We start from the raw sequence: 22,387 nt of genomic DNA, 5'->3' as shown, positions 1-22,387 counted from the left end.
ATTTCTATAAAGGCCCACATGATAAAAATTTCAGGCTTTTGCATACCGGCCTCTGTCATAACTACTCAGATCTGCCTTTGTAGTGCAAAAGCAACCATAGACCATATTTAAACAAAGGAGTGTGGCTGTGTTCTAATAAAATTGTATTTGCAAAAATAGGCAGGAGGACTATAGTTTGCTGACCCCTGGTAAGTCAGATTGGTCGGCTATCCCTGACCCATTAGTAACATTTTAAAAGAATGGGACAAGGGCATGTGCTTCTGTAACACTCCTTGACCCTTTACAGGAAAGTCAGAAGTCACATGGGGAATAGTCTAGTTAAGAAATGGGCAGAAGACATGAATGGGCATTTTTCCAAAGAAGACATCCAGATGGCTAATGGACACATGAAAAGATGCTAAACATGACTCATCATCAGGGAAGTACAAACCAAAACCATGATGAGGTACCACCTTATGCCTGTCAGAATGGCTAAAATTGACCACACAGGAAACAACAGGTATTGGCGAAGATGCAGAGAAAGGAGAACACTTTTGCACTGTTGGTGGGAATGCAGACTGGTGCAGCCACTCTGGAAAACAGTATGGAGGTTCCTCAAAATGTTAAAATATAGAACTACCCGGGGCGCCTGGGTGGCGCAGTCGGTTAAGCGTCCGACTTCAGCCAGGTCACGATCTCGCGGTCCGGGAGTTCAAGCCCCGCGTCAGGCTCTGGGCTGATGGCTCAGAGCCTGGAGCCTGTTTCTGATTCTGTGTCTCCCTCTCTCTCTGCCCCTCCCCCATTCATGCTCTGTCTCTCTCTGTCCCAAAAATAAATAAACGTTGAAAAAAAAAATTAAAAAAAAAAAAAAAAAGAACTACCCTATGATCCAGCAATTGCACTCTTAGGTATTTACCCAAAGGATACAAATATAGATTTGAAGGAGTACATGCATCCCAGTGTTTATGGTATCAACAATACCCAAACTATGGAAAGAGCCCGTGTCCCATCGGGTGTTGAATGGATAAAGACGATGTGTGTGTATGTGTGTATATCTATATTACTCAGCCATCAAAATACACGAAATACTGCCATTTGCAATGATGTGGATGGAGCTGGAATGTATTATACTAAGCAAAATAAGTAGGTCAGAAAAAGACAAATACCATGATTTCACTCATGTGGAATTTAAGAAGCAAAACAGATGAACATATGGGAAAGGGGAAAAAAGAGTTGGGTGGGGGGCACCTGGGTGGCTCAGTTTGTTAAGCGTCTGACTCTTGATTTCTGCTCAGGTCATGATCTTGAGGCTTGTGAGTTGGGGCCCCACATTGGGCTCCACGCTGACAATGAGGAGTCAGCTTGGGATGTTCTCTCTCTCTCTGCCCCCACGCTGATCGCACTCTCTCTCAAAATAATAAACTTAAAAAAAAAGAGGAGGTGCCTCGGTGGCTCAGTTGTTAAGCATCTGACTTTGGCTCAGGTCATGATCTCACAGATTGTGAGTTCAAGTCCCATACTGGGTGAGCTCAAGCCCTGCTTCCGGTGAGCTTGAGACCCGCATCAGGTGAGCACGAGCCCCGCTTCAGGTAAAAACACGAGCCCTGGGTGAGCACCGCTTCTCTCTCTCTCTCTCTGCCCCTCACTTGTGCCCTCTTTCTCTCAAAAAAAAAAAAAAAAGAAAAAGAAAAAAGAAAAAAAAAGGAAGCAAACCATAAGAGACTCTTAATGATAGAGAACAAACTGAGGATTGATGAGGGAGGTCGGTGGGGGATGGGTTAAATGAGTGATGGGTATTAAGGAGGGCACTTGTTAAGATGAGCACTGGGTGTTATATATGATGAATCACTGAATTCTTCTGAAACCAGTATTACACTATATATTAAATAACTAGAGTTTAAATAAAATTTTGAAAAAAGAAAATCAGCTTCCAACAACCAAAAAAAAAAGTCACAGGAACCAGAAGTCACAGATGACATGCCAGATTGGGAAGGACCTTTGGAAATTCAGGGCAGAATGACAGCCCTCTGTTATTGTCACTGAGGCGGTGCCAAAGGCCACTGCAAGGGCTTATGCTAATAGATAAGTCTGGGGTCCAGCCTACTGTATTTATTAATAATATTAATATTGTTGAGTACTTACTATGAGCCAGTTATTAGCATTTTGCATGAAATAATTTAATCGTTAGCACTATGAACTATTATTATTCTTTTGTAGATAAACAGAATGAGGCATTTGTCAGCTAAGTAGCTTGACCAAGGTCGTTTCAGCTAGTAAATTCAGAGACAGGATTCAAACCGAGACAGTCTGGATCCAGAACTCACCCTCTTCTTCTGGAGCAGGGGCTAGGAAATTTTGGTTCTTGGGCCAAATCCAGGTTGCCACCTGTTTTTATTTAGCCCAGAAGAAATAAGAGTAGTATTTACATTTTTAAATGATTGGAAAAAATGAAAAGAATGTTATTTCTTGACACGTACTAACTATATGACATGCACATTTCAGTGTCTGTAAAGTTTTATTGAAACACAACCATGCTCATTCATCTTCAGGCTGCTTTCATGGCTGACTTTGTGCTCCTGTGGCAGAAGTGAATAGTTGCAGCTAAGACTTACACCGCCTGCAAATCTGAGCATAGTTACTGTCTGTCTGCTTTTTACAGAGCCCTTGGTCTAGCATAAGGTCTGATTGTGAGCTATGATGTTATTTTCCCTTAGCGGACCGGGCATTCCCCTCATAGCTCAGTTACAAGTCAAAGGAGTTTTTATTTTTTCCTCCTTTTTATGTTGGGCGCATGGTCCACTGGTGTATGTTAGGTGTCTTCTTGCTTAAGTTGGGATTTTTATTTTATTCATTTATTCATTTATTCATTCCTCTTCATTTATCTTTGCAGACATGGGTCATACCACACATTTGTAGGGAAAGATTTCCAACCATCTAGTTTGTAGACATCAACAGGATGACATGGCATATGTGAGGGACTGCAGCCTCTTAAGCATTTACAGTTCCAACCAGAATTCAGACCAAAGAGAAGCTGTTGTTTTGCGTTTCTTTTTCCAAGATGTCTGAAAGCAGCTTGAAAAAATGTTTTGTAGGATAGAAACCACTTTACATACTCCTCCACATAGCATCTTGAGGAATACACAACTCATAATTAACTCTTAATAGATGTCTTGTTAAAGGTCTGAGTGCTTGTCTTCAGGTTTCTCCCCTTAGAGAAGGTATCTTTAACTGTACCACCATTATGTGAATAAATATTAATATTATGTAACTGTTCATCTTGGACTCCTAGCTAATTAAAAGAGTTAATACCAAGTTGGACTTGCCTTACAGTAGACACGGGGAGTGTGTAATCTTTTAGAATCTGGAGCTGTAGGTTGTGGGTAGTTATTTAAAAGCAGATTATCTTTTTTGAAAAATACTGCATTTCTCCCACATAATACCCAGTCTGTAATTAAGCTGACTAAGCAAAGGTGGCCCACTGCACATTCAATTAATAGTAACTTAGGAAGTTAGGGTTTTGTTGTGTTTTTGTTAACCCCACCTGTGTTTGGTTTTTGTTCACATCTCTTCATTGTTAATATTTGAATGTGTCTTAATGAGTGTTACATATTTCATCTGAACTAAGAACTAGAGCATTCGCAGTAATTTTCATCTCTTTCTCCCTTATCTTCTCACCTTCCTGCCGCCAGCACTAAGAATCCTAAATTTTGAATCTTGTTCTACTACTTTGTAAGTGACTTGTATCACAAAGAAAAGATGTTCTTGGGGCGCCTGGGTGGCTCAGTCGGTCAAGTGTCTGATTCTTGATTTTAACTCAGTTCATGAACTAACAGTTGTGAGATTGAGCCCCTGTCGGGCTCCGTCCTGGATGTGGAGCCTGCTTAAGATTTTCTCTCCCTGTCTCTCGCTCTCTTGCCCCTCACTGCCAAAAAAAAAAAAAAAAAAAAAAAAGATTAAAGATGCGCTTAACATGTTAGGTGTAATTTTGTTTGTTTTTCAGCTTTATAAAACATGGTTTATTTAGACTTCTGAGACTTTGTTTTACTATTATGTTTTCAGTGCATATCCATGTAGTTACATTATCCACATAGGCACAGTTCATTTATTTCCACTGCTGTAAAATATTTTGTTGTGTGATTACAGCCCTGTTTAATCATCCATTCTTCTATTACTGGTGGGCAGTTTGGTTTGTTCCTGTTTGTTCTCAGACACGTGTCCAACCTTGTACGTGCCCCACAGGGCACCACTGCTCCTTGACGTGTGCTTGGTGGACTATTTGCCACAACTGAGACAAGGAGTTGGAGTCACTCAGCCCTCCGTTTAATTCGGGTATCGCTTTTTCATAAGGCAAATTTTTTGATAAAGGAACATTAGTGCATTGAATATTTTGAACATTGAACCTTGATTATTCTTGTGTAACTTGTTTTGTTGTGGATCAATCTGTGAGTTACAGGGTTTTAGGAAATTCTGGGTTTTTTCCCCAAAGCAAGTGTATCACTTGACACTTTATCCAGTAACACTTGATCATACACTTCTAGTGTTAATCTCTGCTGATAATAGTAGGTATAAAGTGACATTCCATTGTGGTTTTATTTATTTATTTATTTATTTGCCTTATAAACAACATTTATGTCTCTGTTCTGGAGGCTGGAAGTCCATAGTGGTTTCAAATTACACATCTCTGTATAACTGATCTGAGTATCTTCTATTTACTGGGCATACATATATCATTCTGTAACACAGCTATTTTTGTTATTTGGTCACTTTTTAATAGTTTTTATGATTTCCTTTAGATATCTGAACTGTTGATCTAGTTGCTGTACTGCATGTGTTTTCTACCATTCGGTTACATGTTCTTTCCTTTTGGCATCTTTTAATGAAAAGAAATCTTTAATTTTAATTGACTGAAGTTAGTCCTTTATTTTATGATTACCACTTTTAAGATACCATTTAGCTTTTGTTTTTTCATGTGTCTTTACCTGGAATTGATTTTTAACATATGAAATGTGGTTGATTTTGTATGTTAATTTTATAGCTAACCACCTTGCTAAACCCTGTGATTATTTCTAGTAACTTTTCTGCAGATTTTTTCAGGTATACAGTTTTATTCTCTGCAATCATAACTACTTTTCTTCTTTTTCTTAAATGACACTTTGGGCTGCAACTTCCATGGCAGTATTGAAGGGAAATAGTAATACTGTTACCCATGTCCTACTCTTGATTTCAAAGGAAATACTGTATGCATCTCTCCAGGAACTTTGACATTCGTTTTAGGATTATCGATAACAGTTTTGAGGGCTCAGGAACTTCTTTTGTATCCCTGGTTTTCCAAGAGCTTGTCATGAAAGATACTGAGTTTTATCAGACACTTAATGGGTGTGATCAAATAAGTCTATAAACTTACAGATTTATAAATTTTAAATTACTTTTCCGGTACTATCCTATTATTTTGTCATAATGTGTTGCCTTTTTTATACACTGCCATGTTCTGTTTTCAGATTTTTTGCTTAGGAGATTTTCATTGTGATTATGAATGAGATTTAGCCTAGTGGCCTCTAATATTCATTATTTGTTGTCTGTATCTGATTTGTGAATCAAGGTTATACTAGCCTCAGAGAATGGGGAGGCGTATTCTCTCTTCTTTTCTCCAGAAGAGTTTAAGTAACATTATAATCCTCCCTTCCCTAAAAGTTTGGTAGAATTCCCCCAGTAAAAACATCTGGACCTGTGGTGGTTTGGTTTAAATTTTTTAATTATTCCAGGTTTTTTTTGTTTTTGTTTTTTGTTTTTTATGGGACTCCTCAGGACTTCTATTTTCTTCTTGAATCTGTTTGGTAAAATACTTTCTAATAATTTGTCCATTCATTCATTCATTTGTTTGTTTTGAGAGAGAGAGAGAGAGCGCGCGTGCGCCAGCACGAGTGGGGAGGGGCAGAGAGGGAGACAGAATTCCAGATAGGCTCCTCACTGTTAGCACAGAGCTTGATGTGGGGCTTGAACTCACAAAACCGTTAGATCATGACCTGAGCTGAAACCAAGAGTTGGACGCTTAACTGACAGAGCCACCCAGGTGCCCCAGTAATTTCTTCATTTAATCTAATTTTTCTATTCGGCATTAAAGTTTTCGTAGTACTTTGTCACTTCCATTTTGACTTATTAATAGTTAGGACCTTTCTTCCAGTCCTAATACAATTATTTTGTGACTTCTTTCTCTTTTCCCGATGTGTCACACTGATTTATTGCCTTTATTATTTCAAAGAACCAAGTTTGGGGTATATTGGTTCTCTCTATTGTGTATGTTTTATCTCTGTTGTATTTTTGCTTTATATTTCTTTGATTTTTTCTTGTTGTTTGTGTACCTTCTATATTCTGTTACCATTTTCCTGCTTATCAAGAACACAATGTGTAAACATTGAGCATGTTTTTCTTTTCTAATGTAAGTTTAAGAAGACTTTACATTTCCCTTTTCGTGCTATATTTACTGATTTCCAAAATTCTATTTCTAAGCACAGAGAAATTACGTGTATATTTTAAACTTCTAGTTTTATTGTATTATGGTGAGAAACCTTGGCTTGTGTGTCATTGACTTTTCAAAATTTGTTAAAACTTGCTTTTTGACTTAATTTGTGATCAGTATTTTTTAACGTTGCACATGAGCTTGAAATTGAGGAAAGTATGTTCAAATCCCTATTGTGAGGCACATTTTCATTTCTGCCCTACCATTCTATCAGTTTTGGTGTTACACATTTGACACTCTTTTATTAGGTTTAACAGTATAAAAAGTTAATCATTTTCTAGTGAATTAAACCTTTTTCTCATACATTGTCACCCTTTATTTCTAATAATGCTCTATTTTTGATGGCTATATTATGGAAGAAAGCCAGTGTTGATTTTGTTTAGCTTAGCTTTCATGCTTTCATATTTCCCATCTCAGTAGTCTCTGTGTGGATCATTTCTTTAGATGTGTTTTATAGTTTTGTGATTTTCTTCTCACCCAGTTTAATCTGTTTTTCTCTGACTTCATTTCTAGAAAAAAATTTTTTTGGTTTTATTTTGTTTTTAATGTTTTATTTATTTTTGCAAGCACAAGCAGGGGATGGGCAGAGAGAGAGGGATGGAGAATCTGAAGTGGGTTCTGTGCTGACAGCAGCAAGCTCAACGTGGAGCTTGAACTCTTGAACCGTGAAATCATGACTTGAGCCAAAGTTGCCCGCTCTACTGACTGAGCCACCCAGGTGTCCTGTTTCATTTTGTTTTTTTGCCTCTGCAGACAACTGGACTGAAGGATAAAAGCATTTAGAAAAACTTTTGATCTTTAGGGTTTTTTAAAATATCTCTGCATATCTCTAATATTTTTTTGTTGGTTAGAGATCTTTACGATTCTCTCTTTTACTTATCTGTTGCATCCATGGCTGTGCCAAGGTTCGGGATTCAGATCTCCTATTGGCAGTCCTTGAGTGCTGAAACTGTTGATTAATATTTCTGCCCAGTCTTGGTTGTTTCCTTTCTTGGCATTTGCTCTAAATGGCTAAAATTGGGATTGGAAAGACTATCTGCAGAGGATGTTGCTTCTCATAGCTAGGGGTTGTTGCCATTGGCTTGAGATCCCATTGGCCAACCCTATGGCTGGCTCTGTGTAGGAATCCTGGCTTCTTTTCTCTGCCCTTGAGCTGGCTAGTCCAGGGCTCAGCTTCCTGACGGTGAGCTACTACAAGCAAATATGTCTGGGTGTGACCCTTCCCCTCCAGTTTTCCAAATACTTGATCCCAGATACAGGATCCAAGTTATAGATCCTGGCCCCACTTCTTCCACACTCTGGTCTCACTTCTGGTACTGTAGCCTTTTGGCATTTTTTAGAAGGTTGTAATCTTCTACCTTATGTGAGATTCATGACATCCCAAACTACCATATCCCCTGGAGCTCCTGGTCAGTCAGAATTCTGGAAGTGAGGTCTGGTTCCACCTGCAAGACTTAGAGCAAGAGGGATTTTCCTTTTCAGTAACTTTGACACTGTTAGTTTTAAATATGTTTGTTTAAATATGTTTGAATACTCTCATTGATGATAAATACTATTAGTCTTATCATTTATAAGAGGATACTATAAAGATTTAAGCTGTAGGTTATTTAGATGTTTTTATTTAAAACCACAGCAAACCCTCATCATATGTAAAATATTTGTTTTTGTTTTGGGGTTTTTTTTAAATGTTCATTTATTTTTGAGAGAGAGACTGAGTGAGAGCTGGGAATGGGCGGAGAAGAAGGACATACAGAATCCGGAAACAGGATCCAGGCTCTGAGTTGTCAGCACATTTCTGATTATGCTGTTTTTGTTTTTTAGAAATCTTGATTAATTTCTTACCTATAGGATATAGTTAAGACTCCCTTAGTACCACATTAAGGGCTCTTCCTCATGAGACTTTTACCAGCATTATCTCCCTGCTGATTTTTCCTATCTGCCTTCCCCTTGAAAGTCATCACCAACGACATTTCCCTGGCACCCTTGAGTCTTTCAGTCTCTTTCCTTGAAATGTCCTTCTCTATATTTGTATTACCCACCTTGTCAACCATGTCCACCTAGAAAATGCTCACGTAACCATCTATCCTTTCCTGATTGAAACGGTTGTGCCCTCTGTGCTTCTCACAGGGTCTCATGCGTGCATGTATGTGGTAGACTTGTTGGTTTGTGTCTTCTCTGGCCAGTATGTGATGCTCTGGATGCTCAGTGAATACCTAGCTCTGCAGTATTTCTCCAGTGCTTGACTCAAAATATATACTCACAGGGCGCCCAGGTGGCTCAGTCGGTTAAGCATCTGACTCTTGGTTTTGGCTCAGGTCCTAATCTCACAGTTTCATGAGTTTGAGCCCCGAGTCAGTCTCTGCTCAGAGCCTGCTTAGGCTCCTCTCTCTCTGCCCCTCCCCCACTTACGCTGTCTCTGTCTTCTCTCAAAATAAATAAACATAAAAAAAGATAATACAGGAAAAAAAGAGATATACAGGGGTGCCTGGGTGGCTCAGTCGGTTAAGCGACCGACTTCAGCTCAGGTCATGATCTCGCGGTCCGTAAGTTCGAGCCCCACATCAGGCTCTGCACTGACAGCTCAGGGCCTAGAGCCTGTTTCAGATTCTCTGTCACTCTCTCTCCCTCTCCCGTTCATGCTCTGTCTCTCTCTGTCTCAAAAATAAATTAAAAAGATACACACATGCACACACTCATTAAGCATTGGTTAAATAAATTATTTGGGGCTTTTTTTTTTTTTTTTTTTTGCTCTTTTTTACTTGAAATGTTTTTGAGGGTTTTATTTTTATACCTACAGAAAATAAAAGCCCTCATTGGACAGCTCCATGCATTTTCACAAATTAAACACATTCATGTAAAGAGCCCCAGGATCAGGAAACAAATCATTACCAGCACCTCAGGCCCCTCCTTTATCCCACTTTTGCTTGCCCACCCCTTCCTTGGTTAACTGCTGTCCTGATTTCTAACACTATTACTTTCATCTGTTTTTGAACTTTAATACAATCATGAAGTTTGTGTTTTATGCTGGACTTCTGTGAGCCTTACAGTTGTGAGACTCATTATTGCGCATAGTTGTATTTCAGATACAGCTGTGTGAAAGCTTTTACCTTTTTTCCATATTGTGTTACTTGTTCTTATTCTTTTGTTCGTAGAAGGGGCTGAGGAGGAAAAAATGGAAACAGATACCGATGTTCAGCAGCCTGAAAAGGTGAAAGTCTGTTTGAATTCTTCTACAACAGAAAAGACACAGAGAGAGCATGCCTTTCGTAGCATAACGGTTTGGGTTTATTTTGTCTTTTGTCTTTGATCCCTCTCAGGGATCTACAGATGATTCTGTCAGCCATTTGGATTTTGCTGGTATAAGGTATAATTTTCACAAAGCATAACATAGGACATTTTTCACTTATTCATTCGAGGAAGATTTATCCACTCCCTAGCCTCTTCTTTTATATCCCTTTTAGGCACAGTTGGGGAAATGAATACAAAATTGTGGTTTTTACAGATACTGAATTATAGGGTTGGGTCCTATATTTGTGCCAGAAGAAAACTATAGAATACTAAGGAATTTTGTAGGAGATTTAATGGCCAGCAGGAAAATAGTTAGAAAAGTCTTAATCAGAAGGCGACATTTGAAGTAGGTTTTAAAGAGCAGGTAGAACTATAAAAATTGAAATAGAGGAGAGGGAATCGAAGATTCCACTGGCATGGAGGAGACACTGAAGCTAATGTGCAGAAGGCAACAAAGTGCCCCATGTGTTTGTGACTTGATCTCTGACTCAGAGAGGCTATAAACACAAGGTGAGTGAGGCAGTATAGGACTTTACAGCCTCTTCAAGATCAGGGGCACATGATTTAACAATGGACAAAGGACCTGAATAGACATTTTTGTAAAGAACATATACAGATGACCAGCAGACACATGAAAAGATGCTCGGTATCACTCATCATCTGGGAAATGCGAATCAAAACCACAACAAGATACCACCTCACACCAATCAGAAAAGCTAGTATCAAAAAGGATGTAGGGAAAATGAACCCTCGTGCACTGTTGATGGGAATGTAAATTGGTGCAGCCACTCTGGAAAACTGTGGCGCTTCCTCAGAAAGTTAAAAATAGAACCACCGTATGATCCAGCAATTCCACTACTGGGTATTTATCCAAAGAAAACGAAAATGCTAATTCAAAAAGATCTGTGCATCCTTATGTTCACTGCAACGTTATTTATAGTAGCCAAGATATGGAAGCGACATAAATGTCCACAGATAAATGAATGGATAAAGAAGAAGTATGTATCACACACGTGTGTGTGCGCGCGCGCACACACACACACACACAGGAATATTATTACTCAGCCTTAAAAATGAATGAAATCTTGCCATTCATGACAACATGGATAGACCCTAGAGGGTATTAGAATAAGGAAATAAGTCAGAGAAAGACAACTACCGTTAACTTCTATATGGGCTACTGGCACGAGAACAGACACTCAGATCAATGGAACAGAATAGAGAACCCAGAAGTGAACCCACAAACGTATGGCAAACTAATCTTTGACAAAGCAGGAAAGAATATCCAATGGAATAAAGACAGTCTTGTCAGCAAGTGGTGCTGGGAAAACTGGACAGCAACATGCAGAAGAATGAACCTGGACCACTTTCTTACAGGATACACAAAAGTAAAAATAAACTCAAAATGGATGAAAGACTTAAATGTAAGACAGGAAGCCATCAAAATCCTCAAGGAGAAAGCAGGCAAAAACCTCTTTGATCTTGGCCTCAGCAACTTTTTACTCAACACGTCTCCAGAGGCAAGGGAAACAAAATGAACTCCTGGGACCTCATCAAAATAAAAAGCTTCTGCACAGCAAAGGAAACAATCAGCAAAACTAAAAGGCACCTGATGGAATGGGAAAAGATATTTGCAAATGACATATCAGATAAAGGGTTAGTATCCAAAATCTATAAAGAACTTATCAAACTCAACACCCAAGAAACAAATAATCTAGTGAATAAATGGGCAAAAGACATGAATAGACACTTCTCCAAAGAAGACATCCAGATGGCCAACTGACACATGAAAAAATGCTCCACATCACTCATCATCAGGGAAATACATATCAAAACCACAATGAGATACCACCTCACACTTGTCAGAATGGCTAACATTAACAACTCAGGCAACAACAGATGTTGGCGAGGATGTGGAGAGAGAGAGGATCTCTTGCCTTGCTGGTGGGAATGCAAACTGGTGCAGCCACTCTGGAAAACAGTATGGAGGTTCCTCAAAAAACTAAAAATAGAACTACCCTACGACCCAGCAGTTACATTACTAGGCATTTATCCATGGGATATAGGTGTGCTGTTTCGAAGGGACACATGCACCCCCATGTTTATAGCAGCACTATCACCAATAGCCAAAGTATGGAAAGATCCCAAATGTCTGTCAATAAACGAATGGATAAAGAAGATGTGGTATATATATATACAATGGAGTATTACTCAGCAATCAAAAAGAATGAAATCTTGCCATTTGCAACTACGTGGATGGAACTGGAGGATATTATGCTAAGTGAAATCAGTCAGAGAAAGACAAAAATCATATGACTTCACTCACATGAGGACTTTAAGAGACAAAACAGATGAACATAAGGGAAGGGAAACAAAAATAGTATAAAAACAGGGAGGGGGACAAAACAGAAGAGGCTCATAAATATGGAGAACAAACTGAGGGTTACTGGAGGGATTGTGGGAGGGGGGATGGGCTAAATGGGTAAGGGGCACTAAGGAATCTACTCCTGAAATCATTGTTGCACTACATGCTAACTAATTTGGATGTAAATTTTAAAAAATAAAATAAAAAAAAACACCTTCTATATGGGATCTGAAAAACAAAACAAAACCAAAAAATCAGAAATAGACCCATAAATACAGAAAACAAGGTGGTGATTGACAGAAGGGAAAGGGGGGTTAGTGGGATGGGCAAAATAAGTAAAGGAGGATTAAGGTACAAGTTTCAGTTATAAATAAGTCACGGGGCTGAAAAGTACAGCATAGGGAATATAGTCAGTACTGTAATAATATATGGACAGGAAGTAGATTTATCATAGTTAGCATTGTGTAATGTGTAGAATTGTCAACTGTGTTGTAAATCTGAACCTGATGTAACATTTTATGTCAACTATACTTCAGTTAAAAAAGATAAGATTAGAAGCCTTGATGAGCATTCACTCAATATTTGAGTGAACATATACAATATGCGATTTAAGGTGTTGATTATGTGTGTTGTTTTAAAGTTGTATATAGATAAGGACAGGATGAGGATAAGAGTAAAATTAATTATAATTCTTACATTGTTCAACATACTGTGCTTTGTACTTTCCATTTGTGAATTCATCTAGTTCCTAAACAGTCTCATCAAGTCAATGATGATCTCTTCATTTTATAGACAATGTTACATGATTTGTCCAAAGTCACAAGGATTTCAGAGTCAGTAAATGAAACCAAATTCTAACCAGAAGAATTGAAGTTTTCAGTCCCCAGAGCATAATCACTGATGCCCTATTGTGGCTCTTACTAAAAACCATTAGCAAATGACTGTATTAAAGGCTTTGTCAGCTTTTAATTTTGGCAGTATTCCATCTTCTCGGTTGATAATGTACATTTTAAATGCTCTTGATTCTTTTGGACAGGTAATCAGTAATTCATTTGTTTATTAAGTATTTCTCTATTTAACCAGTAAATAACATAAATGAATTTCCATGCCATTCCTTTGGACATTGTGACCCTGGCTTTATAGCACAGGGCACAGAGAGTGCAGGGACTGTGTGTTGTGGAGGCGTATTAACATGTGAGCACTCAGGTGTGGAGGTAGTGAAAGGTGTTTCTTTGAATGTATTGATTTCTAGCTCTTCTCTCCAAGGCCCTTGGGCCTCCAAGGCCCTAGTGCACTCCCTGCCCAAAATAATGGAATCTTTTGTTACTCTTAGATAATATCACTAGTTGAAGGACTGGGTTTTTTTGCTCACTCTCTGTTCTCTTCTTTTATACCTCCTCGTTCAGGCAGAAAACAAAGGGGAAAACGAAACAGATGAAGGTGATAAAGCACAAGATGGAGAAAATGAAAAACATAGTGAGAAGGAGCAGGACAGTGAAGTTAGTGAGGATACCAAATCAGGTAATTTGAGGAAACTCTTTAGACTTTATTATGTAAAACTGACAAGCCCTGGAGAACTGTGAGTAGTTTAATTGTATAGAAATTTTCCTCACTCATTAGGTTTCTTTTTTTTTTTTTTTTAAGTTTATTTATTTATTTTGAGAGAGGGAAAGAGAGTGTAAGCAGGGGAGGGGCAGAGAGGGAGGGAGGGAGAGAGAGAGAGAGAGAGAGAATGAGAATGAGAATCCCAAGCATGCTCCACACTGTCAGCGCAGAGCCCATCATGGGGCTTGATTCCACAACCGTGAGATCATGACCTGAGCCACAACCAAGACGGACGCTTAACTGACTGAGCCCTGGGTTTGTTTCTTAATGTAACAATAAACAAGTGTTCGAGTTTGAGTTTTATTTGGCTCCTAGGCACCAGTGCTAATACCAATGGCTACCTTGTTTTCAGTAATATGTAGATAAACAAGTTGCTCATTGTGACAGAAGTCACGGTCAGTGGCTGGCGGATCCATCGTGCCTGTCTCAGAAGGCTTGCGGAAGTGCTTTGTTCTCATTTCCTCCAGACACTAGGGTTTCTCAGAGCCTTTCATTGACTGATCTTTTTGGTCTTACGGCAGGGCTTAGTTCCCTTTATATCCTAGGGAACTACACAGAGAGCTTAGAGAAATGAAGGAAAGACAAAGCATACTATTTAGAAAATCCATCTCAGATGGAGGCTCCCTTACATGCATGGAATGGCTCTGCAAAAGTCTTACAAAGAAGAAGGCACTGAGATCTCTTTGTAACCTCAGTCCTAGTTTGTCATGTGGCGGAGGTGAGAAGTAAGCTGGCTTATTGAGATGGGGCACACTGGTAATAAGGCTTTCTGATTTTTTTCAGAAGAAAAGGAAACTGAAGAGAACAAGGAACTCACTGATACTTGTAAAGAAAGAGAAAGTGATCTCGGGAAGAAGAAAGTAGAACATGAAATTTCCGAAGGAAATGTGGCCACGGCCGCAGCAGCTGCTCTTGCTTCAGCTGCAACCAAAGCCAAGGTTTGCCACTGACAGCCCTTTCCAGGCTCTTGCCAGCCATGAATGGTTGCATTGTTGTCAGTTATTGAGAATGTTTAGTATAATGAGCCTTGCACCCAACACGAGATGACTGCTTGACCGGCATTTCTAGGTTAAGAATTGTGCAGGCAGGAGGGGTGGGGGCGAGTCGCAGATCTGGTCCTGGAGGGGGGCTGCCTTCCAGGCCTTGCTTATACCACCCCACTCAGCTCATGGAGACCGCAGAGATGTAGCCGAACTTAAAGTCCCTCACATTTGCCTGCAGAACTTGTCTTAGACTACTGTTCCAATTTCTGTTCGATTGAAATATTTGTGATTTTTAAGACAAAAATCTGTTTCCTTGTATAAATACTTCACCCTGCTCTTACAGACTGAAAGGAAAGAGGGGGATCTAAAATAACTTTTTCTTCTTGAATTTGCCAGCTTTTCTGGGGGTGGTTTTCTCTATTTATAACCTAGTATTGGCTTCACAGCATATTTAAGAAAAAAGGAGAATGTTATTTTTCCCACTTTGTGTTGCTTTCGCATTTTAAAACATTCCAAGCATGAATATGTGAAGTTTTGAAAAACCTTTTCACCCCTTCTCCATCCTACCCTCTGAAGTAGCTTCCTTCCATTATAGGTTCCCACGTTTTGAGGAGCGTTTACTGGAACATACCTAATCTCTTTATCTTGAGCTGTTCTTAATCCATTGGTAAAGATATTCTTTCATGGCCTTTAGTACCTATAGACTGTTCAGCTGCTGCAGACGACTTCTCCAAGTGCTTAATCTGTGGTGCATGATTTAATAACAGACCCACAGGTGACCCAGTTTAAACCACAAGACCATTGTTTTGAGTTCCCACACATCAGGCCTAGGTGTGGACAGTGAGGAGGAGGGTGTTTACAGGGCACAGTCAGTCCAGACAGTAGCCCCAGCTGAAGCTGACTCTTACAAGAGCTGGAGATCCTGTGTGTTCCTACTTCCCAGTCTCTTCCACAGATGCCTCCCGATCTTCATGGTGGTTTAGTTGCAGTATTAGGTATTCTCTCTCCTCTACCGTTCTCTGTCTCTTGGGATGAGTGAGTACTTCTCTGGATGCCAATTTGACAGCTGTTTCCTGTTCATTTGGTTTTGCTGCTTCACTGGAAGCAGTTTTTTGATTCTCTGTTTCTCCTGTCAGGCTGGACCCTTTGGCACCTCATTGCCTCAGAGCTAAGTTCTCGTTCAGACTGCTACCAGGGATCTTAGAGACCTTAAGGATGGTCTTGGGATTATTTCATAAGTGAGCTGGAGGCCAGGAGGGCCTCTGTCCTTTGTGACATTTATCAGGAGACAACACAGCCATCCACCAGTCTTCAGAGTTGCAGCCTCAGGTCATCTTGGTCTCTCCTCATTCTTTCACTTTCCATAGGTATTCAGCCACCAAATCTTCCTGGTGCATTAGTGCCTCTGGTAATGCCCAGGCCCTTCACTTTTCCCTTAGGCCGGCATCCCTCATCCTCTGCCTATCTCCTCCAGCCCATTCTCTGTCTTTAGCAAAGTAATCTTTTTTATTTTTGAAATTTTCTATTGATAATTTACATTTGTATCAGTAGATATATATGTCTACACCTAGTGAATTATTCACAGGTGGAGCCCACCTGTGGGCTCACACACAGCACCCACTTCAAGCAGCATAATATTCCTAGCCTTTCAGAAGCTTCCTCATACTCCCTTTTGGCTACCGTCCTCCCCCTGCCCCCGCCCGCCCCCCAAGAATGGTTGCTAACCTGTCTTCTAATACAATGGACTACTTACTGCTTTTCTGAAGAATCTTTAAAAATACAAATAGGAACATGATACTTTCTTAAATAAGCTCTCTATCTCTCTCAGGCTAAAATTTCAAACTCTTTAGTGTAGAATTCACAAGATTTTCATGATCAGGACCCGTCTCAGTTCTCAAGCGTCCTTTCTTGCCTGTCCATCCAGAACTGTTCCTTGTGGTTCTCCCAGATAGAACCCACTGTGTGATCTCCAGTTGAGCTTTTCGGACCCTCTTCCCTCTCATAGAGATATTTCTCTCTCTCTCTCTCTCCCATTATTTCTCCTCCTTCTGCCACTGTGTCAGCTTCACTGTAAGTTGCTGGAGAAGGAACTAAAATGGTGGATGACCATAAATCGTTTTCATAGCTGATGAAAAACATGATGGCCTCATAGCTGTTAACATGTGCAACTTTGGGCACAAAAGTTTGCGTGCTGTGTACTTCTGACCACCTTGCCACAGCTGTTGGACTCCTTTACTGCAGAGAAACTTTTATGGAGCAATTGCTCTGCTCCTTAGAAATTCTGTGCAAGGTTTAGAAGAGTCCAAAGAACATTTTCCTTCCAGGTCACCGAATTTTCACTCCATCATCCTCACTCAATCTTGTTTCTAATAACTGGGAAAGGAGATCTTTATTCTCATGACAGCTGTGTTTTCCACAGATCTGTGAGTGATACACATGCGTGTGACACATACTTGGCATGCATGAACTGTTCAGTGCCACTTAACAGCTGGGTCTGATGCATTTCACAGCACACATAATCATCTTTGTGCTACTTGGGAATTAAGGGTAAGGAATTCACTTAAATTACTGTAATTAGTACAGCTGATCTAGCCAATCCAAGTTTTCTCTTATTCTTTTTTTTTGTTTTTCTGTATCTATAAACAGCTTTGTTATTAAGACTTTTCCTTGATACATTTTAATTGTTTGTCACACTGACATGGAGTAGTAATTAGAGGTTCTGAATCTAGCTCCAAAACACATAGGGACGGTGGGCATGCATTCTGGCTTTTCCCCAGCCTTGCCATATGAGGGACTCTTTGGTAGCATATCCATTTCTTCATTGCATCTACCGACAAGCTGTGAATTGACCTACCTGAAGAGTGGTGTGTGGGTGTGGGAAGGAACACCATCGGCTGGGTGCTCTATATCCCTTCCATCTGGGTGCTTAGTTTTAGCTGGAAGGAAAAGTTCAGAACTATTGCTAGAATAAATTAGAAACCTTAAAAACTAGAATGTTCTCCTTATTCAGCATCAGCAGGACTCAATTCCTCCAAGATAGCATAGGTCACGTTTTCTTTCTTTTTTTTTACTGTTTGTTTATTTTTGAGAGAGTGCAAGTGGGGGAGGGGCAGAGAGAAGGGGACAGAGGATTTGAAGCCGGCTCTGGCTCTGCACTGACAGGCTGACAGCAGTGAGCCTAATGTGGGTCTTGAACTCACCAACTATGAGATCATGACCTGAGCCAAAGTCAGATGCTCAACAGACTGAGCCACCCAGGTGCCTGAGATCACATTTTTGTAAGACTTACAGACATTTTCTTTAGATTTATTCTGTCACCACCCCATTCCTATATATCTTGAAATGGCTAAAGTAGGTTTGTCTTCATGGTAACTAGATATTAGTTCTGGGGTAACAGGAAGATTCTTTCTCACCTCTCAGAGATACCTCTTACTTGCTCCCCTTTGCCTGAAATTCTTTTTTGAGATAGGAAAGTTTTTCATTGTACGTTGTAGTCGTAAGGCTTTACCAGATAAGTGTTTGCTGAAATTGATTGACACTATATGCATTGATCAGTGAAACGATGTCCTTTTACTTGATGATATTCTAGAGAGAAAACCAAAAGAAAAATTGACCTATTGGATCATTTTGCCTATAGTTAGACCTATTCACTTTCATCTTTATATGACTAAACAGAAAACTACTCCTGTTCCACCAGCTGGACTTCAGGCTTTGTTATGTAAAGTTCACCTCAACTCTGTTACAACCAAGTTACCTTTGTGGTATCATTCATCTCTTTTATTTATTTATTTATTTATTTATTTATTTATTTATTTTCAACGTTTATTTATTTTTGGGACAGAGAGAGACAGAGCATGAACGGGGGAGGGGCAGAGAGAGAGGGAGACACAGAATCGGAAACAGGCTCCAGGCTCTGAGCCATCAGCCCAGAGCCCGACGCGGGGCTCGAACTCCCGGACCGCGAGATCGTGACCTGGCTGAAGTCGGACGCTTAACCGACTGCGCCACCCAGGCGCCCCTCATTCATCTCTTTTAGGTCATTTCTCCACATAGCACACATCTGGGCCACACTCCCACACCTCATCATTCTTAAAAAAAAAAAAAAAAAAAAACCAATTTTTTAATGTTTACTTATTTTTGAGAGATAAAGAGATAGAGCACGAGTGGGAGAGGAGCAGAGAGAGAGGGAGACACAGAATCCGAAACAGGCTCCAGGCTCTGAGCTGTCAGCACAGAGCCCGACATGGGGCTCGAAATCACAAACTGTGAGATCATGACCTGAGCTGAAGCCGGATGCTCAACCGACTAAGCCACCCAGGCGCCCCTCATCGTTCTTAAGTTCCATAAAGCCAGTATGTGAAGGGATGTGAGCTCCCGACAGCCCTTCTTGGGGAAGCCCTGGTCGTCACTGCTGCCAGACCTTCAGGAATCCTTAGCTTGAGCGTTAGTAGTGCTCCTGCCCCAGTTACCCAGGGCTATGTAACCATTACAAAACCAAGCTTAAGACCATCATCACTTTATTGCATCTTATCATTTTTATGACTGAGGAATTAGGCAGACTCAGCTGGACAAGCCCTGTTCCATGTGACATTGGCTAAGGTTGCTCACAGCTGGGCTGTGAAGGGAGGACCTGAGGCAACCTCCCTGCTGTGCCTGATGTTAGGTAAGCAGGGTGGCTGTATGACCTGGGACTGGCTGACATCACTGTCTCCACACAGCTCATCTACAGAGTTCGTTATCTTGGGCTTCCTCACATTAGGTTGGTATCAAAATAGTTGGACTTTTTACTTGGAAGCTTATAATTTTAAGAGAAAAGTGTCCCAAGCCACCAGAAGGGAATCTCTGTGTGTGTGTGTGTCTGTCTCTCTGTCTGTCTCTGTCTCTCTGCCTCTCCCCCACTGGCGCACGTGCGCACTCTCTCTCTCTCAAAAACAAACAGCAAAAAAGTTCTATCCAAATTCAAGGTGAGGGATCATTGACCATGCCTCTACACAGAAGGCATGCCACCTTAAACCCCCCAGTCTATCCTCTGGTCACCAATTACCTACATATCTCCCAACTGAAAAGTAAGCATTCCATGGTTTCATGTTATTATGATAATCAGGCTAAGGCTGGGCTTTTGAGATCTTCTCTAAATCAATTTCGGGTACAGAGGAAGCTCTCTTTAGGAGTGGTCTTTCAGGTGCAGCTCCTTGCATGTTGGTCATCTCAGAAGAATTTGAGGACTGACATAAAAGTGGTTGGAAACTTGGAGAGAAACTGCACTCACATTCAGTAAGTGTGAAGATGGAAGGCCCTGAGAGAGCACACATAGTTCAGAGCAACTTTGAAATCTAGTCAGGCATATGTTTCCCCTTTCTGTCTTCCCAGGGCCCCAGTCTTGCCCTCTGTGACTTATTCTCTACAGCTTTTGGCTTGGCCCTGTGGTCTTTGGATACTGCATTCTGAATCCTTTTCCTTTGCCATTAAAAAATCAGCCCAATTTTGCTGCTGTGAGGGGCCTTTCTTAGCCTGTAATATGAGTCCCAGAAGGAAAGGAAAGAGTGGAGGCGGGGGGTAGGGGGGTTGGTGGGAATTGTGGCTGATGAAAACCTTCAAACTTGTTGGAAAACATTAACTTGTAGTATTATAGAATATAGGAGACATGCTCTTGAAGATACTTAGAGGCCCTCCTGTCTAGTAAAGAGAGTCTAAGAGTATAAGAGGCAAGAATACCCTTATTCTTAGAAATTCTAAGATTCTTAGAAATCCTACGATACTTTTTGATCAGAATGTCTTACAGCCACACCTTGAGCTGTTTACTCTCAGGTCACGACTAACTGGTAATGTTCTGGATTTTATCTTTGTCCTGAAGCCATTTTTTAGTTTCAAACCCTTGCTGGGAGCAACTAGAGATGAGAAAGTTTCATTTTAAACCTTGTTGTATTTGCTCTTAATTGTCTAGGAGATTTCTAACTCCAATAGTGATGGCCTGAAGATGGAATAGTTCCCTCTTTGGTTCCTTTCTCTTCTGGCTGCTTGTAATAAAATGCCTAAAGAAAGTTTATGTTTTGTCTAGAAATCACTCCAGCCAGATTCACAAGTTCATTGATGACTCCTATTTTCCACATCACCAGAAGTGACAGTGTTTCCAAACTTCTCTTTGGAGAGAAGATCTGCTTCTCTCCAACCTCCAGGAACATTTTCCTCTCTGTTCTAAAAGCTCTTGCCAGTGGTTTTCTTGAGATCCTTTCAGCCTGTGCCCACTGCATGATCTGAAGCCATACTGAAAGTTTTTGATACAACAGCACCCCATTTCCAGATACCAGATTCTTTTCCCATAGTGGGAAAAGAATTTAGTGTTTTTAAAAAACAACCATTTTTTATTATAGCTCATGATTGTGCAAAATTTGAGCACTAGACACCTGTGCAATTCTGCTCCATGTGGTATCAGTTGAATCATTTAGCAGTACTCACCTCACAGGTAGGTTCATGGAGAGTCTGAGACAGATTCCTTCAAGTCCTAATCCTTGGTAGAAGTGGCTGGTTTCTTTTTCCTCTTCATGCAGTCTTGAGGTCTCTCTCTGTGGTCTCTTCCACGTTGATCACATGTAGTATATGGCAGCTAGGGACTCCCAGAAGGAACGTTCCAAAAGACAGGACATGAAGTTCCCAAGCTGGGAACTGGAAAATGGCACCACTGTTTTCTCTTGGGCAAGGCAATTAGAGAACCTGCCTTGATTCGAGAGGAGGGATTATAGACCCTCCTCTCCATGAAAAGAAAGCCAGTGAGTTTATGGCCATCTTTAATCTACTGCACGTCCCTTCTAAGAATTCCCCGGGAAAGTATCCACTAAATATTAATTGTTCTAAACAGGCATTTGTGGATAACTATAAAAAGCTTTGAATTTAGAATTTAAACTTTTAGTTCCGGCTCTACCATTTACTAGTTTCTTAACTTAGGCAACTAAAATAAATTTTCTGAACCTATATCATTTTGTTTGAATCAGAGCTCCTTTCTGATCTACCTTTTTTTAAAAATTTTTTTCTTTTTTCAACGTTTATTTATTTTTGGGACAGAGAGAGACAGAGCATGAATGGGGGAGGGGCAGAGAGAGAGGGAGACACAGAATCGGAAACAGGCTCCAGGCTCTGAGCCATCAGCTCAGAGCCTGACGCGGGGCTCGAACTCACGGACCGCAAGATCGTGACCTGGCTGAAGTCGGACGCTTAACCGACTGCGCCACCCAGGCGCCCCTGATCTACCTTTTTAACAACGTTATTATAAGAATCAAGTTAAGAATTAAAAACGCATTCTGGGGGCGCCTGGGTGGCTCAGTTAAGCGCCTGACTTCAGCTTAGGTCATGCTCTTGCGGTTCGTGGGTTCGAGCCCTACATCGGGCTCTGTGCTGACGGCTCAGAGCGTGGAGCCTGCTTTGGATGCTGTGTCTCCCTCTCTCTCTCTGCCCCTCCCCTACTCATGCTCTGTCTCTGTCTCTCAAAAGTGAATAAAAGTTAAAAAAAAATTTTTTTTTTTTTTTTAAAAAGCATTCTGTAAGATGGAAATGCCATATTTTGATTATTCATTTAACTGGTATTTGAGGGTCTACACAGTGGTAGGTTTATTTGATGCCAAAGAAATATGGATGGTTCCTGCCTCTTAGGAACTC

At 40.5% G+C, this 22,387-nt stretch overlaps 1 protein-coding gene across 5 annotated transcripts in view; it reads left to right on the top strand.

The window, feature by feature from the left end:
• The window catches only part of SMARCC1 (SWI/SNF related, matrix associated, actin dependent regulator of chromatin subfamily c member 1), a 175,813-nt gene that overhangs the window by 114,357 nt on the left and 39,069 nt on the right, over positions 1–22,387 (top strand). For 3 of the 5 annotated variants that reach the window (XM_045492723.1, XM_045492728.1, XM_045492726.1), the window contains 3 exons: positions 9,649–9,704; positions 13,556–13,670; positions 14,538–14,692. In XM_045492723.1, coding sequence (XP_045348679.1) covers positions 9,649–9,704; positions 13,556–13,670; positions 14,538–14,692 — 326 coding nt within the window. The remainder of the gene's footprint in view (positions 1–9,648; positions 9,705–13,555; positions 13,671–14,537; positions 14,693–22,387) is intronic. The other 2 variants (XM_045492724.1, XM_045492727.1) reach the window with 1 other exon arrangement.

The sequence above is a fragment of the Leopardus geoffroyi genome, chromosome A2 (genome assembly GCF_018350155.1).
Source record: "Leopardus geoffroyi isolate Oge1 chromosome A2, O.geoffroyi_Oge1_pat1.0, whole genome shotgun sequence".
In the NCBI taxonomy this organism is placed as follows: Eukaryota; Metazoa; Chordata; class Mammalia; order Carnivora; family Felidae; genus Leopardus; species Leopardus geoffroyi.
This window is presented reverse-complemented; position numbering and strand designations above follow the sequence as displayed.